The sequence below is a fragment of the Balaenoptera physalus genome (assembly GCF_965194825.1).
Source record: "Balaenoptera physalus genome assembly, chromosome: 12".
NCBI classification, from domain to species: Eukaryota; Metazoa; Chordata; class Mammalia; order Artiodactyla; family Balaenopteridae; genus Balaenoptera; species Balaenoptera physalus.
Window position 1 is genome coordinate 65,411,609 of NC_138897.1, and position 22,214 is coordinate 65,433,822.

Consider the following 22,214-nt stretch of genomic DNA (forward strand, 5'->3'; position numbering starts at 1 on the left):
GGAGTGTTCTAATTTCATTCTTTTACATGTAGCTGTCCACTTTTCCCAGCACCACTTATTGAAGAGACTATCTTTTCTCCATTGTATATCCTTGCCTCCTTTGTCATAGATTAGTTGACCATAGGTGTGTGGGTTTATCTCTGGGCATTCTATCCTGTTCCACTGATCTATATTTCTGTTTTTGTGCCAGTACCATACTGTCTTAATTACTGTAGCTTTGTAGTATAGTCTGAAGTCAAGGAGTCTGATTCTTCCAGCTCCATTTTTTTCCCTCAAGATTGCTTTGGCTATTCTGAGTCTTTTGTGTCTTCATACAAATTTTAAGATTTTTGTTCTAGCTCTGTAAAAAATACCGTTGGTAATTTGATCGGAATTGCATTGAATCTGTAGATTGCTTTGGGTAGTACAGTCATTTTCACAGTATTGATTCTTTGAATCCAAGAACATGGTATGTCTCTCCATCTGTTTGTCTCTTCTTTGATTTCTTTCATCAGTGTCTTATAGTTTTCTGAGTACAGGTCTTTTACCTCCTTAGGTCGGTTTATTCCTATGTATTTTATTCTTTTTGTTGCTGTCGTGAATGGGATTGTTTCCTTAATTTCTCTTTCTGAACTTTCGTTATTAGTGTATAGGAATGCAGGAGATTTCTGTGCATTAATTTTGTATCCTGCAACTTTACCAAATTCATTGATTGGCTCTAGTAGTTTTCTGGTGGCATCTTTAGGATTTTCTATGTATAGTATCATGTCATCTGCAAACAGTAACAGTTTTACTTCTTCTTTTCCAAATTGTATTCCTTTTATTTCTTTTTCTTCTCTGACTGTCGTGGCCAGGACTTACAAAACTATGTTGAATAATAGTGGTGAGAGTGGACATACTTGTCTTGTTCCTGATCTTAGAGGAAGTGCTTTCAGTTTTTCACCACTGGGAGTGAAGTTTGCTGTGGGTTTGTCATATATGGCCTTTATTATTTTGAGGTAGGTGCCCTCTATGCCCAGTTTCTGGAGAGTTTTTATCATAAACAGCTGTTGAATTTTGTCAAAAGCTTTTTCTGCATCTGTTGAGATTGTCATATAGTTTTTATTCTTCAATTTGTTAATATGGTGTATCACATTGATTGATTTGCGTGTACTGAAGAATCCTTGCATCCCTGGGATAAATCCCACTTGATCATGGTGTATGATCCTTTTAATGTGTTGTTGGATTCTGTTTCCTAGTATTTTGTTGAGGATTTTTGCACCTATATTTATCAGTGATATTGGTCTGTAATCTTCTTTTTTTGTAGTATCTTTGCCTGGTTTTGGTGTCAGGGTGATGGTGGCCTCATAGAATGAGTTTGGGAGTGTTCCTTCCTCTGCAGTTTTTTGGAAGAGTTTGAGAAGGATGGGTGTTAGCTCTTCTCTAAATGTTTGATAGAATTCACCTGTGAAGCCATCTGGTCCTGGACTTTTGTTTGTTGGAAGATTTTTAATCACAGTTTCAATTTCATTGCTTGTGATTGGTCTGTTCATATTTTCTGTTTCCTCCTGGTTCAGTCTTGGAAGGTTATACCTTTCTAAGAATTTGTCCATTTCTTCCAGGTTGTCAATTTTATTGGCATAGAGTTGCTTGTAGTAGTCTCTTAGGATGCTTTGTATTTCTGTGGTGTCCATTGTAACTTCTCCTTTTTCATTTCTAATTTTATTGATTCGAGTCCTCTCCCTCCTTTTCTTGATGAGTCTGACTAAAGGTTTATCAATTTTTTTATCTTCTCAAAGAACCAGCTTTTAGTTGTATTGATCTTTGCTATTGTTTTCTTTGTTTCTATTTCATTTATTTCTGCTGTGATCTTTATGATTTCTTTCTTTCTACTAACTTCGGGTTTTATTTGTTCTTCTTTCTCTAGTTCCTTAGGTGCAAGGTTAGATTGTTTATTTGAGATTTTTCTTGTTTCTTGAGGTAGGATTGTATTACTATAAACTTCCCTGTTAGAGCTGCTTTTGCTGCATCCCATAGGTCTTGGATCATTGTGTTTTCGTTGTCATTTGTCTCTAGGTATTTTCTGATTTCCTCTTTGATTTCTTCAGTGATCTCTTGGTTATTTAGTAATGTATTGTTTAGGCTCCATGTGTTTGTGTATTTTTACATTTTTTTCCCCTGTAATTGATTTCTAACCTCATAGCGTTGTGGTCAGAAAAGATGCTTGATATGATTTCAATTTTCTTACATTTAACAAGGCTTGATTTGTGACCCAATATATGATCTACCCTGGAGAATGTTCAGTGTGCACTTGAGAAGAAAGTGTAATCTGCTCTTTTCGAATGGAATGTCCTATAAATATCAATTAAATCTGTCTGGTCTGTTGTGTCCTTTAAAGCTCATGTTTCTTATTAATTTTCTGTCTGGATGATCTGTCCATTGGTGTAAGTGAGGTGTTAAAGTCCCCCACTACGATTGTGTTACTGTCAATTTCCTCTTTTATGGCTGTTAGCAGTTGCCTTATGTATTGAGGTGCTCCTATGTTGGGTGCATATATGTTTATAATTGTTATATCTTCTTCTTGGATTGATCCCTTGATCATTATGTAGTGTCCTTCCTTGTCTCTTGTAACATTCTTTACTTTAAAGTCTATTTTATCTGATATGAGTATTGCTACTCCAGTTTTCTTTTGATTTCCATTGGCATGGAATATCTTTTTCCATCCCCTCACTTTCAGTCTGTATGTGTCCCTAGGTCTGAAGTGGGTCTCTTGTAGACAGCATATATATGGGTCTTTTTTTTTGTATCCATTCAGCAAGTCTATGTCTTTTGGTTGGAGCATTTAATCCATTCACATTTAGGGTAATTATCAATATGTATGTTCCTATTACCATTTTCTTAATTGTTTCGGGTTTGTTTCTTAAGTCCTTTTCTTCTGCTGTGTTTCCCACTTAGAGAAGTTCCTTTAGCATTTGTTGTAGAGCTGGTTTGGTGGGGCTGAATCCTCTTAGCTTTTGCTTCTCTGTAAAGCTTTTGATTTCTCTGTTGAATCCGAGTGAGATCCTTGCCAGGTAGAGTAATCTTGGTTGTAGGTTCTTCCCTTTCATCACTTTACATATATCGTGCCACTCCCTTCCAGCTTGTAGAGTTTCTGTTGAGAAATCAGCTGTTGGCCTTATGGGAGTTCCCTTGTATGTTATTTGTTGTTTTTCCCTTGTTGCTTTTAATAATTTTTCTTTGTCTTTAATTTTTGCCAATTTTATAACTCTGTGTCTTGGCGTGTTTCTCCTTGGGTTTATCCTGCCTGGGACTCTCTGCGCTTCCTGGACTTGGGTGGCTATTTCCTTTCCCATGTTAGGGAAGTTTTTGACTATAATCTCTTCAAATATTTTCTCTGGTCCTTTCTCTCTCTCTTCTCCTTCTGGGACCCCTATAGTGTGAATGTTGGTGAGTTTAATGTTGTCGCAGAGGCCTCTTAGGCTGTCTTCATTTCTCTTCATTCTTTTTTCTTTATTCTGTTCTGTGGCAGTGAATTCCACCATTCTGTCTTCCAGGTCACTTATCTGTTCTTCTGCCTCAGTTATTCTGCTATTGATCCCTTCTAGAGTATTTTTCATTTCAGTTATTGTATTTTTCACCTCTGTTTGTTTGTTCTTTAATTCCTCTAGGTGTTTGTTCTTTAACTCTTCTAGGTCTTTGTTAAACATTTCTTGCATCTTCTTGATCTTTGCCTCCATTCTTTTTATGAGGTCCCGGATCATCTTCGCTATGATTATTCTCAATTCTTTTTCTGGAAAGTTGCCTGTCTCCACTTCATTTAGTTGTTTTTCTGGGGTTTTATCTTGTTCCTTCATCTGGTGTGTAGTCTTCTGCCTTTTCATTTTGTCTGTCTTTCTGTGAATGTGGTTTTTGTTCCACAGGCTGCAGAATTGTAGTTCTTCTTGCTTCTGCTGTCTGCCCTCTGATGGATGAGGCTATCTAAGAGGCTTGTGTCGAGAATACTTTTCCATTGTATAAATATCTGTCTGTTTTCTGGTCAGTAGATATTTAGGTTGTTTGCACATTTTCCTTTCTTATTGTTTTGTTAGCAATGCTGCTAAGAACATTTCTATACATATCTCCTGGTGCCCCAGGGAAGAATTTCTCTAGAGATGTGGTTTTCACTCTTGCTGCAGTATGAAGTGTATTTTACATTGTGACACAGTCATACACACACCTGTAAATTTACAGGAGCGTGTGTAGGTAGAACTAAAACAAAATCTGCACAATCCTCACATTTCAACCTAAAATGCACTCTAATGTTTTAGTTTCTATCTCTTTCTTTAAAACGAATGCTAATCTAAGACCTGAGGGACCCAGCCTGCATTCTGAAAAGCACTCCTCTAATTCAGAGTTTCTCAGACTTTAATATGCACTAAAGATTCGGCTTCAGGAGGTCAGAGGTGTGGGCTTCCTGTTGGTACCACTGCTTATTGTTCACCCCTTGTAATAGAGAAAATGTAGACTCAACCTGTCTGTTCCTCAATAGGGGGATGCGGAAGTAAACTATTGTTCATTTATTTACTGGAATTCGATACACCAGTCAAAATGATCTCTATGATCTATCCATAGATATAAACTAGATCTATGTATTTCAACTTGGCTGATGTTGAACCAGTCAAGTTCCAGAGAATGGTAGCATTCGTGTTAAATTTTAAGCATCCCAGATACATGTAATAAAAGTACAAAATCATGTCTGGAAATGACACATAATAACCTTAAGGTAGCCTGCAGGAACATGGAAAGGATTTGTATCAGCACTATTTTATTTCTTTAATCAAAAGTGATCTGAAGCAAAACACCTATGTTAATATTTGATATTAGTCGGTACACAGGTGGTTGTTTTATTTTGTACTTTTCAATGTGCTTTAAAGGTCTTATTACTTAAAATTTCAAAAACTTTAAACTAACACCAGAAAAGAATACTTTGTATTTAACAGAATAACATCTTTCAACCATTGTGGGACTCCTACCCTTATTCTTTACAGTTAGTCAGTTCAGGTGGAATGAAATATGACAGATGTTAATGTCAGTGAGTGCATTATCAATGCCAGCATTTCTTTATTTTGGATGGTTGAAAACAGTAATTTGTTTATTCCCTCTTTTTTTCCAACCCCCATTCAACAAACTCTTTACTTGAGAACATTAAATCGTAAAATTCTTTTTAAAAATTATCCTAGAAGACTTGGTGACACTAGCCTAAAACCAGACACCAAGGGTGACTAACCAAAGGCCTAAGATGTATTCTTTTACTTTAATTTTTTTAATGTACAAACCAAACCAAGACCTAAACAAAGCGTCTATACACAGTAGTCTTTTCGGGTTACCTGACACCACAGGTAAATGCTCCCTCCAGGCTGTCAGTGGTCACTTACGTTCAGAGCATGGGTGCAGCCTTACCCTCTTGCCTGAGAAGGGCTGTGTTCTCACCTTAGTCTGTGTCCTAGTCATGTGTTATGTAAGATAATCTTTACATTTCCCGTAAGACATGAATAGGAATTCTTTCTACTGCAATCAAAATTAGAATCATTGGTAGAATTGATAAGTGGAGAGTCCATTTCCCAGCAACATAATGTAGTGGGTTACTTACCTTTACGATTTAGGCTGAGTCGAAACCACCACTTGGAAAACAGGAAAGACATTGTGAAGAATATGTCCATCCTAAACCAGGAAATATGGGAAAATGTTTGCTTCTGTGTGAGACTTGGCATGGCTGCCCTTTCCTTCATTTATTCAATGACTGTTTTTTCAGCTCTTAACTTCGTACTATTTTTGAAATTCAGCTTGTTTTTTAGGAAGAAACTATTCTTTTTTATAGGATTGTGTGGTATATTTAAGAACAGATCGTTTTCAAGTGCGTTTCTTGATTCTAATCATGATGTAATGTAAGAATTACTAATGTGAAAAGTATTTTGGTGGAAGAGGCTATTCAAATTCATATAATTCTTATGACAAGTTTTCACTTATTTAATTACATCACAGGTATATAATGCCTGTAGGGTAGCATAGGTTAAAGGTTGATATATTTCAGAACTTTCAACTACACTGACAAAGAGTACTTTCTAAACTATGGAAAACATCGGCTAATTCAAAAACTATAGCTATGTTGCTTACAAACAGTGCTATGTGCCTGGAACCTTTGCTGCTTAGGAATATTAAATGACTGAGTAGGCCAAGATAATACTAGTTAACCAGGTCTTTGCTCTGATTTAACTGAATAGTAAAGTAAATAAAGCTATTACCTTATTATTTTGTCACTTTCTTTTGTGTGACTGGCAAGGCAGAAATTCAGTAGCTGAAGATGACAAAAGGGGCCCACCATGCCATTCTGGTTGTTATTCCTTTTATTGTAATAGACCTCTGGAAAGTCCATGAAGAGGCAGAAAAGAGAAACCTGTTAGCAGGAGCCTTGGTTTGTAATCTGTGTTTTTGATTATCAATGACAGGATTCTAAAATTACACCCAGATCTATCTCACAGGTTCTGAAATTGAGTTTCTGAAAAAGCACTGTAGTAGTAATGAAAGGTAAAGATCAGAGTTCCAGAGAAATGAGCTGTGAATTGAACCTGCAATGGAAATTGATCCTATCAGTCAGTTTCTGCCCTTTTCCGTAGAAAAAGAGGACTGAGTGTAGAAGGAAGCGGGATCCCTGATTAAATAGGATGCCAAAGTGCTGGAGGCTAGAACCGGCTCGCTCGTCCCTCGGGTCAGGATTGCAAGTGTCAGACACCTCTGCTTGAAACCTGGCTCGAACTGGCAGAAAGAGAACAGAAGGAAAAATGCTGCCAGTGGTGCCAGCAAGGGAATCGGCGGGAACTCCCTGCCTAAGCTTCAGGCATGACAGCCACCGCACTCCTCAGGGGCACCGTTCTGGTCTCTTGTCGTGAGCCCGTGGGCCCAGACTGGATCCGCTGGCCTTATGACTTGTGCCAACGGGGCCTTCATTTATCCATCCTACTGTGGGCAATGGGGATGTGAAGAGAACTGGCCTTGGAATCCACACACATCCTCCAAAGCATCTTTAGGATTGTAAGAAAAGAGAGGCAGATATCCTCCAACTAGTAAATACAATTAACTACCCTGTTATCTGACTCTTAAGAGATTTATTTTGTGCACATGGAATGGTAGTAATAGTATGCCAAATTTGGGGAGCAGTATTTGCATTTTGCTCCCAGAAATGCCTTGTGAATTGCAATTAGCCGACTGAAATTACACATTTCTATCTATGAAGTTGCCGTTTATTTCCTGCAGTGTGATCTGTGTCGACAGCAGTGCCCTTCAAAGTCTTCAGCAATCGTCAGCGTAACTCACTAGGGGAAATGTCCCTGTGGAATGCCTCGTTCACAGCTTGCAGCACACTAATAGACACGGTTCTGGCGGAAACACTGAAGATGAAGGTGCTATAAAACACCAAATTAAGATGTAATCATTAGAAGCCATCACTGCATCAGAGCTCGGTTTTGCAGAATGGCATAAGGAAAGGAGAAAAGGAGTAGTGAAATCCGGCAGTTTGCTTAGCATGAGTTGAAAGGATTGTCAGATGCCCTTAGTCACTGGACATAGCCTAACAGTGCTATCGTCAAAGGGGATATTATCACAGGTACTTGGTAGCCCAGGACATTCAGTCTGTGTTATCAGATGTCATTTCCCATCTCACTTAGCGCTTGCCTTTGGGCCCTGGCAAGAGGCAGTAGACTGTGTCGCCTGCATCGTTGTATTGATTCAACTTCTCTCTTAAGCTGTTGACTAAAGGGAGAAGCATTTAGGACTCATCCCTCCCCCTGCTGATAGGATTTGACTCCGCCATGTTGCTATTGACATATTAAGAGACACAACAGAACTGTACTTATGGTAGGCAAAGGTCCACAAAGGGCACAGATGGAAATATTCTGTTTGGAAATGATATTAGAATACTTTTAAAAAAGAAAAAAAAAAACAGAAACAGATTTACAGATATCGAAAACAAACTTACGGTTACCAAAGGGGAAACGTTGGGGGAAGGGATCAATCAGGAGCTTGGGATGAACACCTACACACTACCATGTATAAGATAGATAGCCAACAAGGACCTACTGTATAGCACAGGGAACTCTACTCAATATTCTGTGATAACCTCTATGAGAAAAAAATCTGAAAAAGAATGGACAAGTTATTGAACCCACCGTAGCCACAATTTTTTCATTTCTATACTGGGAAGAATAGTACTTAAGCCACAGGATTGTTTGGAGGAATAGAGATTATATACAAAACAACTCACACACAATAAGTACACACACAGTACGTGGTAGCTATTTTTTGTTTGTTTTATTTTTTGTTTTGTTTTGTTTTGCTAATCAGTGATTTTTTTTTATACTAATTGCAGCTTTATTTTAATAAACCCTATCCTTGGTTATTATATCCTACTCTTCCAATAATGTTCTTTTTATTTTATACAGCAGGTTCTTATTACTCATCAGTTTTATACACATCAGTGTATAAATGTCAATCCCAATCGCCCAACTCATCCCACCACCACCCCCACCCCCCTGCAGCTTTCCCGCCTTGGTGTCCATACGTTTGTTCTCTACATCTATGTCTCAATTTCTGCCCTACAAACCGGTTCATCTGTACCATTTTTCTAGGTTCCACATATATGCATTAATATACAATACTTGTTTTTCTCTTTCTGACTTACTTCACTCTGTATGACAGTCTCTACATCCATCCATGTCTCAACAGATGACCCAATTTCGTTCCTTTTTATGGCTGAGTAATATTCCATTGTATATATGTACCACATCTTCTTTATCCATTCGTCTGTCGATGGGCATTTAGGTTGCTTCCATGACCTGGCTATTGTAAATAGTGCTGCAATGAACATTGGGGTAAATGTGTCTTTTTGAACTATGGTTTTCTCTGGGTATATGCCCAATAGTGGGATTGCCGGGTCATATGGTAATTCTATTTTTAGTATTTTAAAGAACCTCCATACTGTTCTCCATAGTGGCTGTATCAATATACATTCCCACCAACAGTGCAAGAGGGTTCCGTTTTCTCCACGCCCTCTCCAGCATTTGTTGTTTGTAGATTTTCTGATGATGCACATTCTAACTGGTGTGAAGTGATATCTCACTGTAGTTTTAATTTGCATTTCTCTAATAAGTAGGGATGTTGAGCAGCTTTTCATGGGCTTCTTGGCCATCTGTATGTCTCTTTGGAGAAATGTCTATTTAGGTCTTCTGCCCGTTTTTGGATTGGGTTGTTTGTTATTTGAATCTTGAGCTGCATGAGCTGTTTATATATTTTGGAGATTAATCCTTTGTCCATTGATTCGTTTGCAAATATCTTCTCCCATTCTGAGGGTTGTCTTTTCGTCTTGTTTATGGTTTCCTTTGCTGTGCAAAAGCTTTGAAGTTTCATTAGGTCCCATTTGTTTCTTTTTGTTTTTATTTCCATTACTCTAGGAGGTGCATCAAAAAAGATCTTGATGTGATTTATGTCAAAGAGTGTTCTTTCTATGTTTTCCTCTAAGAGTTTTATAGTGTCCAGTCTTACATTTAGGTCTCTAATCCATTTTGAGTTTATTTTTGTGTATGGTGTTAGGTAGTGTTCTAATTTCATTCTTTTACATGTAGCTGTCCAGTTTTCCTAGCCCACTTAGTGAAGAGACTGTCTTTTCTCCATTGTATATCCTTGCCTCCTTTGCCATAGATTAGTTGACCATAGGTGCGTGAGTTTATCTCTAGGCTTTCTATCTTGTTCCATTGATCTATGTTTCTGTTTTTGTGCCAGTACCATGTTGTCTTGATTACTGTAGCTTTATAGTATAGTCTGAAGTCAGGGAGTCTGATTCCTCCAGCTCCGTTTCTTTCCCTCAAGACTGCTTTGGCTATTTGGGATCTTTTGTGTCTCCATACAAATTTTAAGATTCTTTGTTCTAGTTCTATAAAAAATGCCATTGGTAATTTGATAGGGATTACCCTGAATCTGTAGATTGCTTTAGGTAGTATAGTCATTTTCACAGTATTGATTTTTCCAATCCAAGAACATGGTATATCTCTCCATCTGTTGGTATCATCTTTAATTTCTTTCATCAGTGTCTTATAGTTTTCTGCATACAGGTGTTTTGTCTCCCTAGGTAGATTTATTCCTAGGTATTTTATTCTTTTTGTTGGAATGGTAAATGGGTGTGTTTCCTTAATTTCTCTTTCAGATTTTTCATCATTAGCATATAGGAATGCAAGAGATTTCTGTGCATTAATTTTGTATCCTGCAACTTTACCAAATTCATTGATTAGCTCTTGTAGTTTTCTAGTGGTATCTTTAGGATTCTCTATGTATAGTATCATGTCATCTGCAAACAGTGACAGTTTTACTTCTTCTTTTCCAATTTGTATTCCTTTAATTTCTTTTTCTTCTCTCATTGCCATGGTTAGGACTTCCAAAACTGTGTTGAATAATAGTGGTGAGAGTGGACATCCTTGTCTTGTTCCTGATCTTAGAGCATCAAACTAATGCTTTCAGTTTTTCACCATTGAGAACAATGTTTGCTGTGGGTTTGTTGTATATGGCCTTTATTATGTTGAGGTAGGTTCCCTCTATGCCCACTTTCTGGAGAGTTTTTATCATAAATGGGTGTTGAATTTTGTCAAAAGCTTTTTCTGCATCTATTGAGATGATCATATGGTTTTTATTCTTCAACTTGTTAATATGGTATATCACATTGATTGATTTGCATATATTGAAGAATCCTTGCATCCCTGGGATAAATCCCACTTGGTCGTGGTGTATGATCCTTTTAATGTGTTGTTGGATTCTGTTTGCTAGTATTTTGTTGAGGATTTCTGCATCTATATTCATCAGTGATATTGGTCTGTAATTTTCTTTTTTTGTAGTATCTTTGCCTGGTTTTGGTAACAGTGTGATGGTGGCCTCATAGAATGAGTTTGGGAGTGTTCCTTCCTCTGCAATTTTTTGGAAGAGTTTGAGAAGGATGAGTGTTAACTCTTCTCTAAATGTTTGATAGAATTCACCTGTGAAGCCATCTGGCCCTGGACTTTTGTTTGTTGGAAGATTTTTAATCACAGTTTCAATTTCATTGCTTGTGATTGGTCTGTTCATATTTTCTATTTCTTCCTGGTTCAGTCTTGGAAGGTTATACCTTTCTAAGAATTTGTCCATTTCTTCCAGGTTGTCCATTTTATTGGCGTAGAGTTGCTTGTAGTAGTCTCTTAAGATGCTTCGTATTTCTGCGGTGTCTGTTATAACTTCTCCGTTTTCATTTCTTATTTTATTTATTTGAGTCTCTCCATCTTTGTCTTGATGAGTCTGGCTAATGGTTTATCAATTTTGTTTATCTTCTCAAAGATAGTTTTATTGATATTTGCTCCTGTTTTCTTTTTTTCTATTTCATATATTTCTGCTCTGTTCTTTATGATTTCTTTTCTTCTGCTAACTTTGGGTTTTGTTTATTCTTCTTCCTGTAGTTCCTTTAGGTGTAAGGTTAGATTTTTTATTTGAGATTTTTCTTGTTTCTTGAGGTAGGCTTGTATAGCTATAAACTTCCCTCTTAGAACTGCTTTTGCTACATCCCATAGGTTTTGGATCATTGTGTTTTCATTGTCATTTGTCTCTAGGTATTTTTGATTTCCTTTTTGATTTCTTCAGTGATTTCTTGGTTATTTAGTAATGTATTGTTTAGCCTCCATGTGTTTGTTTTTTTTGCTTTTTTTCCCCATGTAATTCATTTCTAATCTCATAGCATTGTGGTCAGAAAAGATTCATGATATGATTTCAATTTTCTTAAATTTACTGGGGCTTGATTTGTGACCCAAGATGTGATCTATCCTGGAGAATGTTCTGTGCGCACTTGAGAAGAAAGTGTAATCTGCTGTTTTGGATGGAATGTCCTATAAATATCAATTAAATCTATTTGGTCTATTGTGTCATTTAAAGCTTCTGTTTCCTTATTTATTTTCAATTTGGATGATATGTCCATTGGTGTAAGTGAGGTGTTAAAGTCCCCCACTATTATTGTGTTACTGTCGATTTCCTATTTTATAGCTGTTAGCAGTTGCCTTATGTATTGAGGTGCTCCTCTGTTGGGTGCATATATATTTATACTTGTTATGTCTTCTTCTTGGATTGATCCACTGATCATTATGTAGTGTCCCTACTTGTCTCTTGTAGCATTCTTTATTTTAAAGTCTATTTTATCTGATATGAGTATTGCTACTCCAGCTTTCTTTTGATTTCCATTTGCATGGCATATCTTTTTCCATCCCCTCACTTTCAGTCTGTATGTGTCCCTAGGTCTGAAGTGGGTCTCTTGTAGACAGCATATATATATGGGTCTTGTTTTTGTATCCATTCAGCAAGTCTGTGTCTTTTGATTGGAGCATTTAATCCATTCACGTTTAGGGTAATTATCAATATGTATGTTCCTATTACCATTTTCTTAATTGTTTTGGGTTTGTTTTTGTAGGTCCTTTTCTTCTCTTGTGTTTCCCACTTAGAGAAGTTCCTTTAGCATTTGTTGTAGAGCTGGTTTGGTGGTGCTGAATCCTCTTAGCTTTTGCTTGTCTGTAAAGCTTTTGATTTTTCTGTTGAATCTGAATGAGATCCTTGCTGGGTAGAGTAATCTCGGTTGTAGTTTCTTCCATTTCATCACTTTAAGTATATCATGCCACTCCCTTCTGGCTTGTAGAGTTTCTGCTGAGAACTCAGCTGTTAACCTTTCGGGAGTTCCCTTGTATGTTATTTGTCATTTTTCCCTTGCTGCTTTTAATAATTTTTCTTTGTCTTTAATTTTTGCCAATTTTATAACTCTGTGTCTCGGCATGTTTCTCCTTGGGTTTATCCTGCCTGGAACTCTCTGCGCTTCCTGGACTTAGGTGGCTATTTCCTTTCCCATGTTAGGGAAGTTTTCGACTGTAACGTCTTCAAATATTTTCTCTGCTCCTTTATCTCTCTCTTCTCCTTCTGGGACCCCTATAATGCGAATGTTGTTGTGCTTAATGTTGTCCCAGAGGTCTCTTAGGCTGTCTTCATTTCTTTTAATTCTTTTTTCTTTAGTGTGTTCCGCAGCAGTGAATTCCGCCATTCTGTCTTCCAGGTCACTTTTCCGTTCTTCTGCCTCAGTTATTCTGCTATTGATTCCTTCCAGTGTAGTTTTCATTTCAGTTATTGTATTGGTCATCTCTGTTTGTTTGTTCTTTAATTTTTCTAGATTGTTGTTAAACATTTCTTGCATCTTCTCGATCTTTGCCTCCATTCTTTTTCCGAGCTCCTGGATCATCTTCACTATCATTATTCTGAATTCTTTTTCTGGAAGGTTGCCTATCTCCACTTCATTTAGTTGTTTCTCTGGGGTTTTATCTTGTTCCTTCATCTGGTACATAGCCTTTTCATCTTGTCTATCTTTCTGTGAATGTGGTTTTTGTTCCACAGGCTGAAGGATTGTAGTTCTTCTTGCTTCTGCTGTCAGCCCTCTGGTGGATGAGGCTATCTAAGTGGCTTGTGCAAGTTTCCTGATGGGAGGTACTGGTGGTGGGTATAGCTGGGTGTTGCTCTGGTGGGCAGAGCTCAGTAAAACTTTAATCCTCTTGTCTGCTGATGGGTGGGGCTGGGTTCCCTCCCTGTTGGTTGTTTGGCCTGAGGTGACCCAACACTGGAGCCCACAGTCTCTTTGGTGGGGCTAATGGCAGACTCTGGGAGGGCTTACGCCAAGGAGTACTTCCCAGAACTTCTGCTGTCAGCGTCCTTGTCCTCACAGTGAGACACAGCCACCCCCCGCCTCTGCAGGAGACCCTTCAACACTAGCAGGTAGGTGTGGTTCAGTCTCCTGTGGGGTCACTGCTCCTTCCCCTGGGTCCTGATGCACACACTACTTTCTCTGTGCCCTCCAAGAGTGGAGTCTCTGTTTCCCCCAGTCCTGTCAGAGTCCTGCAATCAAATCCCACTAGCCTTCAAAGTCTGATTCTGTAGGAATTCCTCCTCCCGTTGCCGGACCCCCAGGTTCAGAAGGCTGACGTGGGGCTCAGAACCTTCACTCCAGTGGGTGGACTTCTGTGGTATAAGTGTTCTCCAGTTTGTGAGTCACCCACCCAACAGTTATGGGATTTGATTTTATTGTGATTGCGCCCCTCCTACTGCCTCACTGTGGCTTCTCCTTTGCCTTTGGATGTGGGGTATCTTTTTTGGTGAGTTCCAGTGTCTTCCTGTCGATGATTGTTCAGCAGTTAGTTGTGATTCTGGTGTTCTCACAAGAGGGAGTGGGAGCATGTCCTTCTACCTATGGTAGCTATTATTTCTCAAGTTTTCATGCTTATTTTCACTTTCCAATTATAGATCTCTTTATATTCAGAAATGGTGACCACATTCAGGAAAACAAAAATCAAAATATATGGATCAATTGTATGTATGGATATACTAAAGCAAAGTATTTTAGATTCGTTTTTCCCCAAACCCGTGAAAGATAAACTTCTTAGAAAAGTGTAAGGTACATAATAAGGGCTCAGTAAATGTTATGTAGTTAGTATTACTGTATTTTCATCATCATTTCATAAACAAGTTTAAGCTTTCTCATAAACAGCAAGGCCCTACTGTATAGCATAGGGAACTATATTTAATATCCTATGATAAACCATACTGAAAAGAATATTAAAAAAGAATGTGTACATATATACATATATATGTGTAACTGAATCACTTTGTACAGCAGAAATTAACACAACATTGTAAATCAACTATACTTCAATAAAAGAATAGATATGCATAAAAAGAAAGTCTTCTCTGTATATATTCTTTCTTTTAAGCCCATCAGAATGCTTAAAGTCCCTGCGTTTCATTTAGATTTCTAAGCTCAAAACTCTGTCCCTGGAGCTTGGACTTCAGGGGTAGCAAAGAACTACTTCAGCATTGACTGTGTGTAATTCTCTACAAATCACAACCCGAAAAGGCCTGGAGTTCTGTTCAGAAGTTTATGCTCTTTAATCATTGTATTATTTCATGCTGAATTCTCAAGCTTTTACTCTGTTTTCCAATTACATAATGATGAATTAACTAAAAAAGATAAAAAATATATACATCAATTAGCATTAAGACTACTTTTGTGTATCAGAGCCCCAGAGGAAAGAGCCTTAAGTAAAAGCACTGTATTTCTCTCTAATGAAAATTTTGGAAGTATACCATAAAGGGTTGGTATGGTAGTGCAGTGATTATCAGGAACCCTGGGTTCTTCATCATCATTGCTTTGAGTTCTTAATGTTTAAGCCTATTACGGTCCATCATGGCTGCATGAGCATGAGACACCCTATCCTTAATCAAGCTAATAGGAAGGAAGGAGGAACAAGGATGGTGAGCCCCTTCCTTTCAAAGACACCGCCCAGAAACCATTCTTGACGTCTCACGTTGTGTGCTACCCACCAGAACTTGGGTAGAAGGATAGACCTCACTGCAGAAGAGACTGGAAATTGTAGTCCTTATTCTGGGTGGCCTCATGCCCAGCTAAGATTTAGGGGTTTTATTCATATGGAAGAAGAGAAGACAAGATACTGGGGATAAGGAGGATTATCTGTGATACCTGGGCTTCACTGGAACTTTTATTATTCTTTTCTCTTATGTTCTCTTTTTCCTTCTTTTGCATCTTAGATCCCATGCGCGGCCCAAGAAAATTGGAAGTCGTCGAAGTCAAATCTCGACAAATCACTCTCCGCTGGGAGCCATTTGGGTATAACGTGACTCGTTGCCATAGTTACAACCTCACAGTCCACTACTGTTACAAGGTCGGAGGGCAGGAACAAGTGAGAGAAGAAGTAAGCTGGGACACGGATAACTCACACCCTCAACACACCATCACCAACCTCTCCCCCTACACCAACGTCAGCGTGAAACTCATCCTCATGAATCCCGAGGGACGGAAGGAGAGCCAAGAACTCGTAGTACAGACGGATGAAGATCGTGAGTACTTTCAAGTGATATGTTTATGGGAAACATACAGTCTTTCAAAAAAGCAGCTCATGTTTCTTTCTAATTGAGATCTTTACACTGAAAATGGAAGGAAGAATTACTTACTGGGTTGAATAACACAGATGTGTATCTGTGCTGCTGTATACTGAAGCACTGATTAAAAGGGGTAAAGGGAATAAAGATCCAGAAGCTTATTTTAATTTTTATGAGTCATATAATTACTTTTCTACATATGATAATTCTGTATGGTTCTAAGTAGTTCTTCATTCAAGTTTTATCATCATGTTGGACTGAAGAGGTGTTGTTCTGGGTATTCGATTATTTATAAGAAATGCTTATTCAAACGGCATTCTGAAACATTTTTCATAGTTCAGATAAAAATTCAGCCCCAAATAGAGGCTGCCCTTGCTGTTCAACACAGTGCTGAGAAATTACCTCATTAGGTCGGTGGTCATGTAATAGATCATGCTTTTCCATAGGAACAATGCTGTAATTGGATATGACCTCAGTAACCAAGAATTCAATAAATAGACAGTGCATGTCTCCAGCAACTCATCAAAAAAAGCAAATACACAATTGCAATAAGCCTCTAAAATAATTTAAAATGGTGAAATGACACCTGGAATCCCATAGCATAGGTATAAATGTGCTTTTACACTGATTATACAGGGGACTTTCATGTACAATAATGAGTCCATGTAGCACATAAAATACAGTGGTGGTTTATCGTATATTTGGTTTAAAATTCATTTGCCAGGCATCAGAGTAAGTGGCAAACAACCTGGGGAGCCACTTACTTACTCCTGGGAAAAATACATTTCACCTTTTTCTCTTCAAGCAGCTGATTATGATCTTTATTGATTATAACATGTGTTAAATGTTTATCACAACACTATTTTTTCATTTAAAGAGCTGACGAAGTATTTTTGACTGTTGATGACCTATGCAACACCAAGCATATTGCTATAAAATAAAAACATGGAAACAGCCAGAGTAAATGGAAAGCTCGACCACATCTTCTCTCTTCTTTTTTTGTAGCCCCTCAAGTTCTGCCTGTGTTGGTTGCTCTCAAGTAGTTGTTTTATTCCAGTTTTTTTGTGAGAAGTATAGTTTGATACGAGTCACTCAGTCTAGGCTGAGCATGGAAGCCCTATCTCTGTTTCTTCCAGATCTTCCTTGTCTCCCAGGAGAGACTCAAGAACGTTTCAGCACTGTCAGCAGGTCTTTTCTGGCCCCCTCCTCCCCTGCATTTTTGTATTTAATTTGGTCCTAACTCCTGTTGTTGCTACTTCCAAAATCTTAGATTGTTCTTTTTTTGACTTAATTATTTTTATTACATTTCTGTTTTTCATATGAAGAAACTGAGTCAGGAAAGTGAATGGTAAACCCAGATGTCTGGTTCCAGAAACTGTGGCCTGTACTTCTATGTGCCAAAGTACTTCTAAGTACTTACTAATACGATCATTAGTATTCTAGAGGCCTTATTTATATAAACATTGATATTACTGTCTATTCTATCTTTCTGCCCTGAGGTATTTTTTTACAATCAGCTTTTTAATTGAAGTATAGTTAATTTACAGTGTTGTGTTAGTTTTAGGTTTACTGCAAAGTGATTCATTTATATATATATATTCTTTTTCAGATTCTTTTTCATTATAGGTTATTACAAGATACTGAGTATAGTTCTTTGTGCTCTACAGTAGGTCCTTATTGGTTATTTTACACACAGTAGTGTGTATCTGTTAATCCCAAACTCCTAATTTATCTCTTCCCTGCCCCCTACCTTTCCCCTTTGGTAACCATAAGCTTGTTTTCTGTGTCTGTGGGTCTATTTCTGTTTTGTCAAAAAGTTCATTTGTATCATTTTTTCAGATTCCATATATAAGTGATATCATGTGATATTGGTCTTTGACTTACTTCACATAATATGATAATAGATTGTTCTTTTCTCCCAACTTCCACTACCTATATCCAGATTTTATGCTGAAATTTCTGTAGTAGTTTCTAACCTTTTATTGTAGTTCCAGCTTTGTCCAATTCCAGTGCCCTCTACTTGTTCCCTAAACTAATCTCTAAAATACATGTGCATCATGTTACTCTCTCCGCAAGAGCCGTCCGTGACTCTCTTTACCCGTATCTCGGTATTCCAGGCCCAGGCTCTAGACCTGGTAGCTTTTCCTCCCCGACAGTGCATCCTGCAGAGACGTGCGCTGGGTGCTGGCCCTGCTGCCACACTCCATGCATCCTGAGTGATCCCTCACTGTCCTCCTCTGCACGTCCTCCCCACCTGGCTGCCTACCTTCCATCTCCTCCACGACCCTCCAAAGTTCTCCTCAAGTTCAGATCCTTCATGAAGCTGTCTCCAACTCTCTCACCCTCCTTCCTCTCTCATCCTTCTGACCTCATTTGCACTTGACAAGATCTTTAAATCTCTGAGCCTTAATTTCCTCATCTGAGAAGCAAGAATAATACAGTTCTCCAGCATATTAGGGTTAGAAGCCATTTCCATTGGGTGCTATTTGTAGCTGCAGAGAGGGGCGTTTTAATAGGTGAGCGTTATTATTGTTATTGTAAGAATTCAGAGGAACTTATCGTGCCCCTTTCTTGTTCTCTCATTATGTTATATATAATTTTTTCCTCTTAACTGTAAACCACTTGAGAGAAGAAGCCGTCTAATTTTCTTCTATAGCAATTTGCATGGTATTGAGTAGGTAATAAGTACTCAAAATACTTATTAGTCTTTAAAGAAAATAGTAAAATTTGCTGATAATCATTTAATTCAAGCTTAAATCAACAGTAATGTTTCCATCAACGAGAGAGGAAAGTCAAGTGCAGTCGTTTCTAGAGATGAGAGATGTTTTCCTGAAGCATGAACTCACCAACACTTTTGGGTTTCGAATTGACATGAGCTAATAATTCTGTTAAGTGCTGTTAAAACGTAAGGTTAAATAAGTCACTTTTTTGTTTGTGTGTTTAAATTATCTTGCTAGTCCCTGGAGTTGGGGCATGCATTACTTCCAAATAAAAATCTATTGTTTACATAGCACACTGGCATCCGGTTCATTAGAAAAACTTTGATTTCAAATTATATTTCCTAACAAGAGCAAAAGAAAAAAAGACTTCAAAAAAGACAGAAATAGAAAAATTGTTAATACCTACCGCGCTTGAAGAAAAAAGAATTGAAGTGTCACTTTACTTATCTGCCATTAACAAAGGCTACAATTTGTTGTACATTGTGAGTTTTATTGTAGTATAATATTTTTATTGAAGTATTATTTATTTCATCAGAAAATATGTGGGAAAAAGTTATCTTTTTTTTTTTTAATTAATTTATTTATTTTTGGCTGTGTTGGGTCTTCGCTTCTGTGCAAGGGCTTTCTCCAGTTGCGGTGAGCGGGGGCCACTCTTCATTGCAGTGCGCGGGCCTCTCACTATCGAGGCCTCTCTTGTTGCGGGGCACAGACTCCAGACGCGCAGGCTCAGCAATTGTGGCTCACGGGCCCAGCCGCTCCGCGGCACGTGGGATCCTCCCAGACCAGGGCTCGAACCCGTGTCCCCTGCATTAGCAGGCAGATTCTCAACCACTGCACCACCAGGGAAGCCCCCAGTTATCTTTTTATTACTGATAAGAGTGTCACTAGACACTATAGGGCTCAGTTCCACAAACTTAGATATTATGGTTCTATATCCCAAATCATGAATTCTTAGAACTTCTAAAAAAGGCACCAGACCTAAGTTCCTGTGAGGTACCAGTTTCCCTAATTCAACTAAAACTCTTCTGGTATTTTATTTTAATTCCCTTGATCTGTTCCTGACCTAACAACAATTATATGAATCACATTCAGGTTTTCCTGTTATTAACATTTTCGTGATTACAAGCCCTCCAGTACATTTTATTACATTCATCCTTTTAAAATATCCTCTGTTCAATATAGTTTTGACAATCTGTCTTTTTTTTTTATTTTACTCTAATTTATACTAATTGAATGAAACCAAAGATTTGTTTTTTTCTAAGTTTTCACCCTCTTTACATCTGTACATAGATTACTAAATATTTTCAATTCAGAAATATTATCACAAAATAATAGAACCACACATGCATCATAATTATCTTGATCCTGTGAGGAACCTGATGATGTCAAAATAAACACTTTCAAGGTCAAGAGGAAGAGACTTAGTAGAGCTTTTTTTTTTTAATTTTTATTTTATTTATTTATTTTAAAATTTATTTATTTTTGGCTGCATTGGGTCTTCATTGCTGCGCATGGACTTTCTCTATTTGCAGCGAGCGGGGGCTACTCTTCGTTGCGGTGCGCAAGCTTCTCATTGCGGTGACCCCTTTTGTTGTGGAGCATGGGCTCTAGGTGCGTGGGCTTCAGTAGTTGTGGCTCGCAGGCTCAGTAGTTGTGGCTCACGGGCTTAGTTGCTCCGCGGCATGTGGGATCTTCCTGGACCAGGGCTCAAACCCGAGTCCCCTGCATTGGCAGGCAGATTCTTAACCACTGCACCACCAGGGAAGTCCAAGACTTAGTAGAGCTTTCTCTGGCACGGGCCATCGTAGTCCAACTTCTGATTGTGATGAGCATTTTAGTCTCAGAGCCCAGAATCCAAATATTCTTAGAACTCACCAGTGTCATCACTTCTTAAATACCTTGTTTCTTTGCTTCAATGTAGTTTCACATCAATTCCTTCAACCTAAGACAAACGATTATTTTCACATTTATATATTTTTTAGAGTTTGGACATTAGGGATCAACTTACTCCAACTTCCTCATTTTAGAAGTGAGGCAACTGAGACCTAAGGAGGATCCGTGAATTGCCCAAATTTCACAGTTTATTCACTGGAAAGTCTTAAATCAGAACCCAGGCCCCCCATCTGAATCAGTGATTTTTTTTTTTCTGCTAAACTCTCCTTAGTTCTGCTGAGAATAACTATCAGTATAAATGTCCTAGATCTACCTTTAAGTAGCCCCTCAACTAAACAAATGTGTATTGCCTATGAGTCCTTTTGTAATTCTGGTCAGTCTTTCCAGTCTGAGGCGATCTCACCAACCCTTAAAGGGCTATTCATACCCTCCACAAGCTAACCAAACATTTCTTCAGCGCCCATCTTTTAACCTTTATTGAGATATGTTTATACAGTCATGAGTTGATTTGTGTTGTTTCTACTTTTTAATTATTGTGAATAATGCTCCTCTTAATATTTGTGTACAAGTCTTTGAGTGACATGTGTTTTCAGCTCTCTTGGATATATATGTAGGAGTGGAATTTCTGGGTCATATGGTAAATTTATCTGTGTTTAACCATTTGAGGATCTGCCAGACTGTTTTCAAAGTAGCTTTGTGATTTTACATTCCTACCAGCAGTGTATGAGGGTTCCAGTTTCTCCACATTCTTGCCAATACTTGCTATTATCTGTCTTTGGATTATAGCCATTCTAGAGGGTATGAAGTGCTATCACACTGTGGTTTTGATGTGCATTTTCCTGCTAGCTAATGATGTTGAGCATCTTTTCACGTGCTTATTGGCCATTTGTATATCTTTTTTTGGAGAGCTGTTTATACAGATCCTTTGCCCATTTTTAATTGGATTATTTATCTTTTTATTGGGATTTCATAGTTCTTTATGTATTTTAGATACAAGTCTCTTGACAGATACATGATTTGCAAAAGCTTTCTCCCTTTTTGTGTGTTGTCTTTTCACTTTCTTGGTAGTGCCCTTTGAAGCACAAGAGCTTTTCACTTTACTGATATACAGTTTATCTATATTTTCTTTCGTTATTTTTGTTTTTGGTGTCATATCTTTGAAACCATTGCCTAATACAATGTCATGAATATTTATACCTATATTTTCTTCTAGGAGTTTTGTAGTTTTAGCTCTTATATTTAGCTCTTTAATCTATTTTGTATAATTTTCATATTTGGTGTGAAGTAGGAAACCAATTTCGTCCTTTTACATGTGGATATCCAGTTGTCCTAGCACCACTTGGAAAAATTGTTTTGACCCCACTGAATTTTCTTGGCACTTTTGATAAAAATCAATTGACTGTAAATGTGGGGCTTTATTTCTGTACTCTCAATTCTGTTGTACTGATCTATCTGTCTATCCTTATACCAATATCATGATGTCTTAATACTGTAGCTTGTTAGTAAATTTGAAATTGAGAAGCCTGAGTCCTCTCAAACCACTTTTTGATTACTCACACCGTCACCAAAAAGTTTGATCGCACCATCCCCAAATATACATATATTTATAGGTAGTACAGATAT

The 22,214-nt window shown here is 37.9% G+C and overlaps 1 protein-coding gene across 6 annotated transcripts in view; it reads left to right on the plus strand.

The window, feature by feature from the left end:
• PTPRM (protein tyrosine phosphatase receptor type M) overlaps window positions 1-22,214 on the plus strand; it is a 745,633-nt gene that overhangs the window by 417,261 nt on the left and 306,158 nt on the right. For all 6 annotated transcript variants that reach the window (XM_082418591.1, XM_082418592.1, XM_082418587.1 and 3 more), the window contains exon 8: window positions 15,628-15,936. In XM_082418591.1, the coding sequence (XP_082274717.1) occupies window positions 15,628-15,936 (309 nt within the window). The remainder of the gene's footprint in view (window positions 1-15,627; window positions 15,937-22,214) is intronic.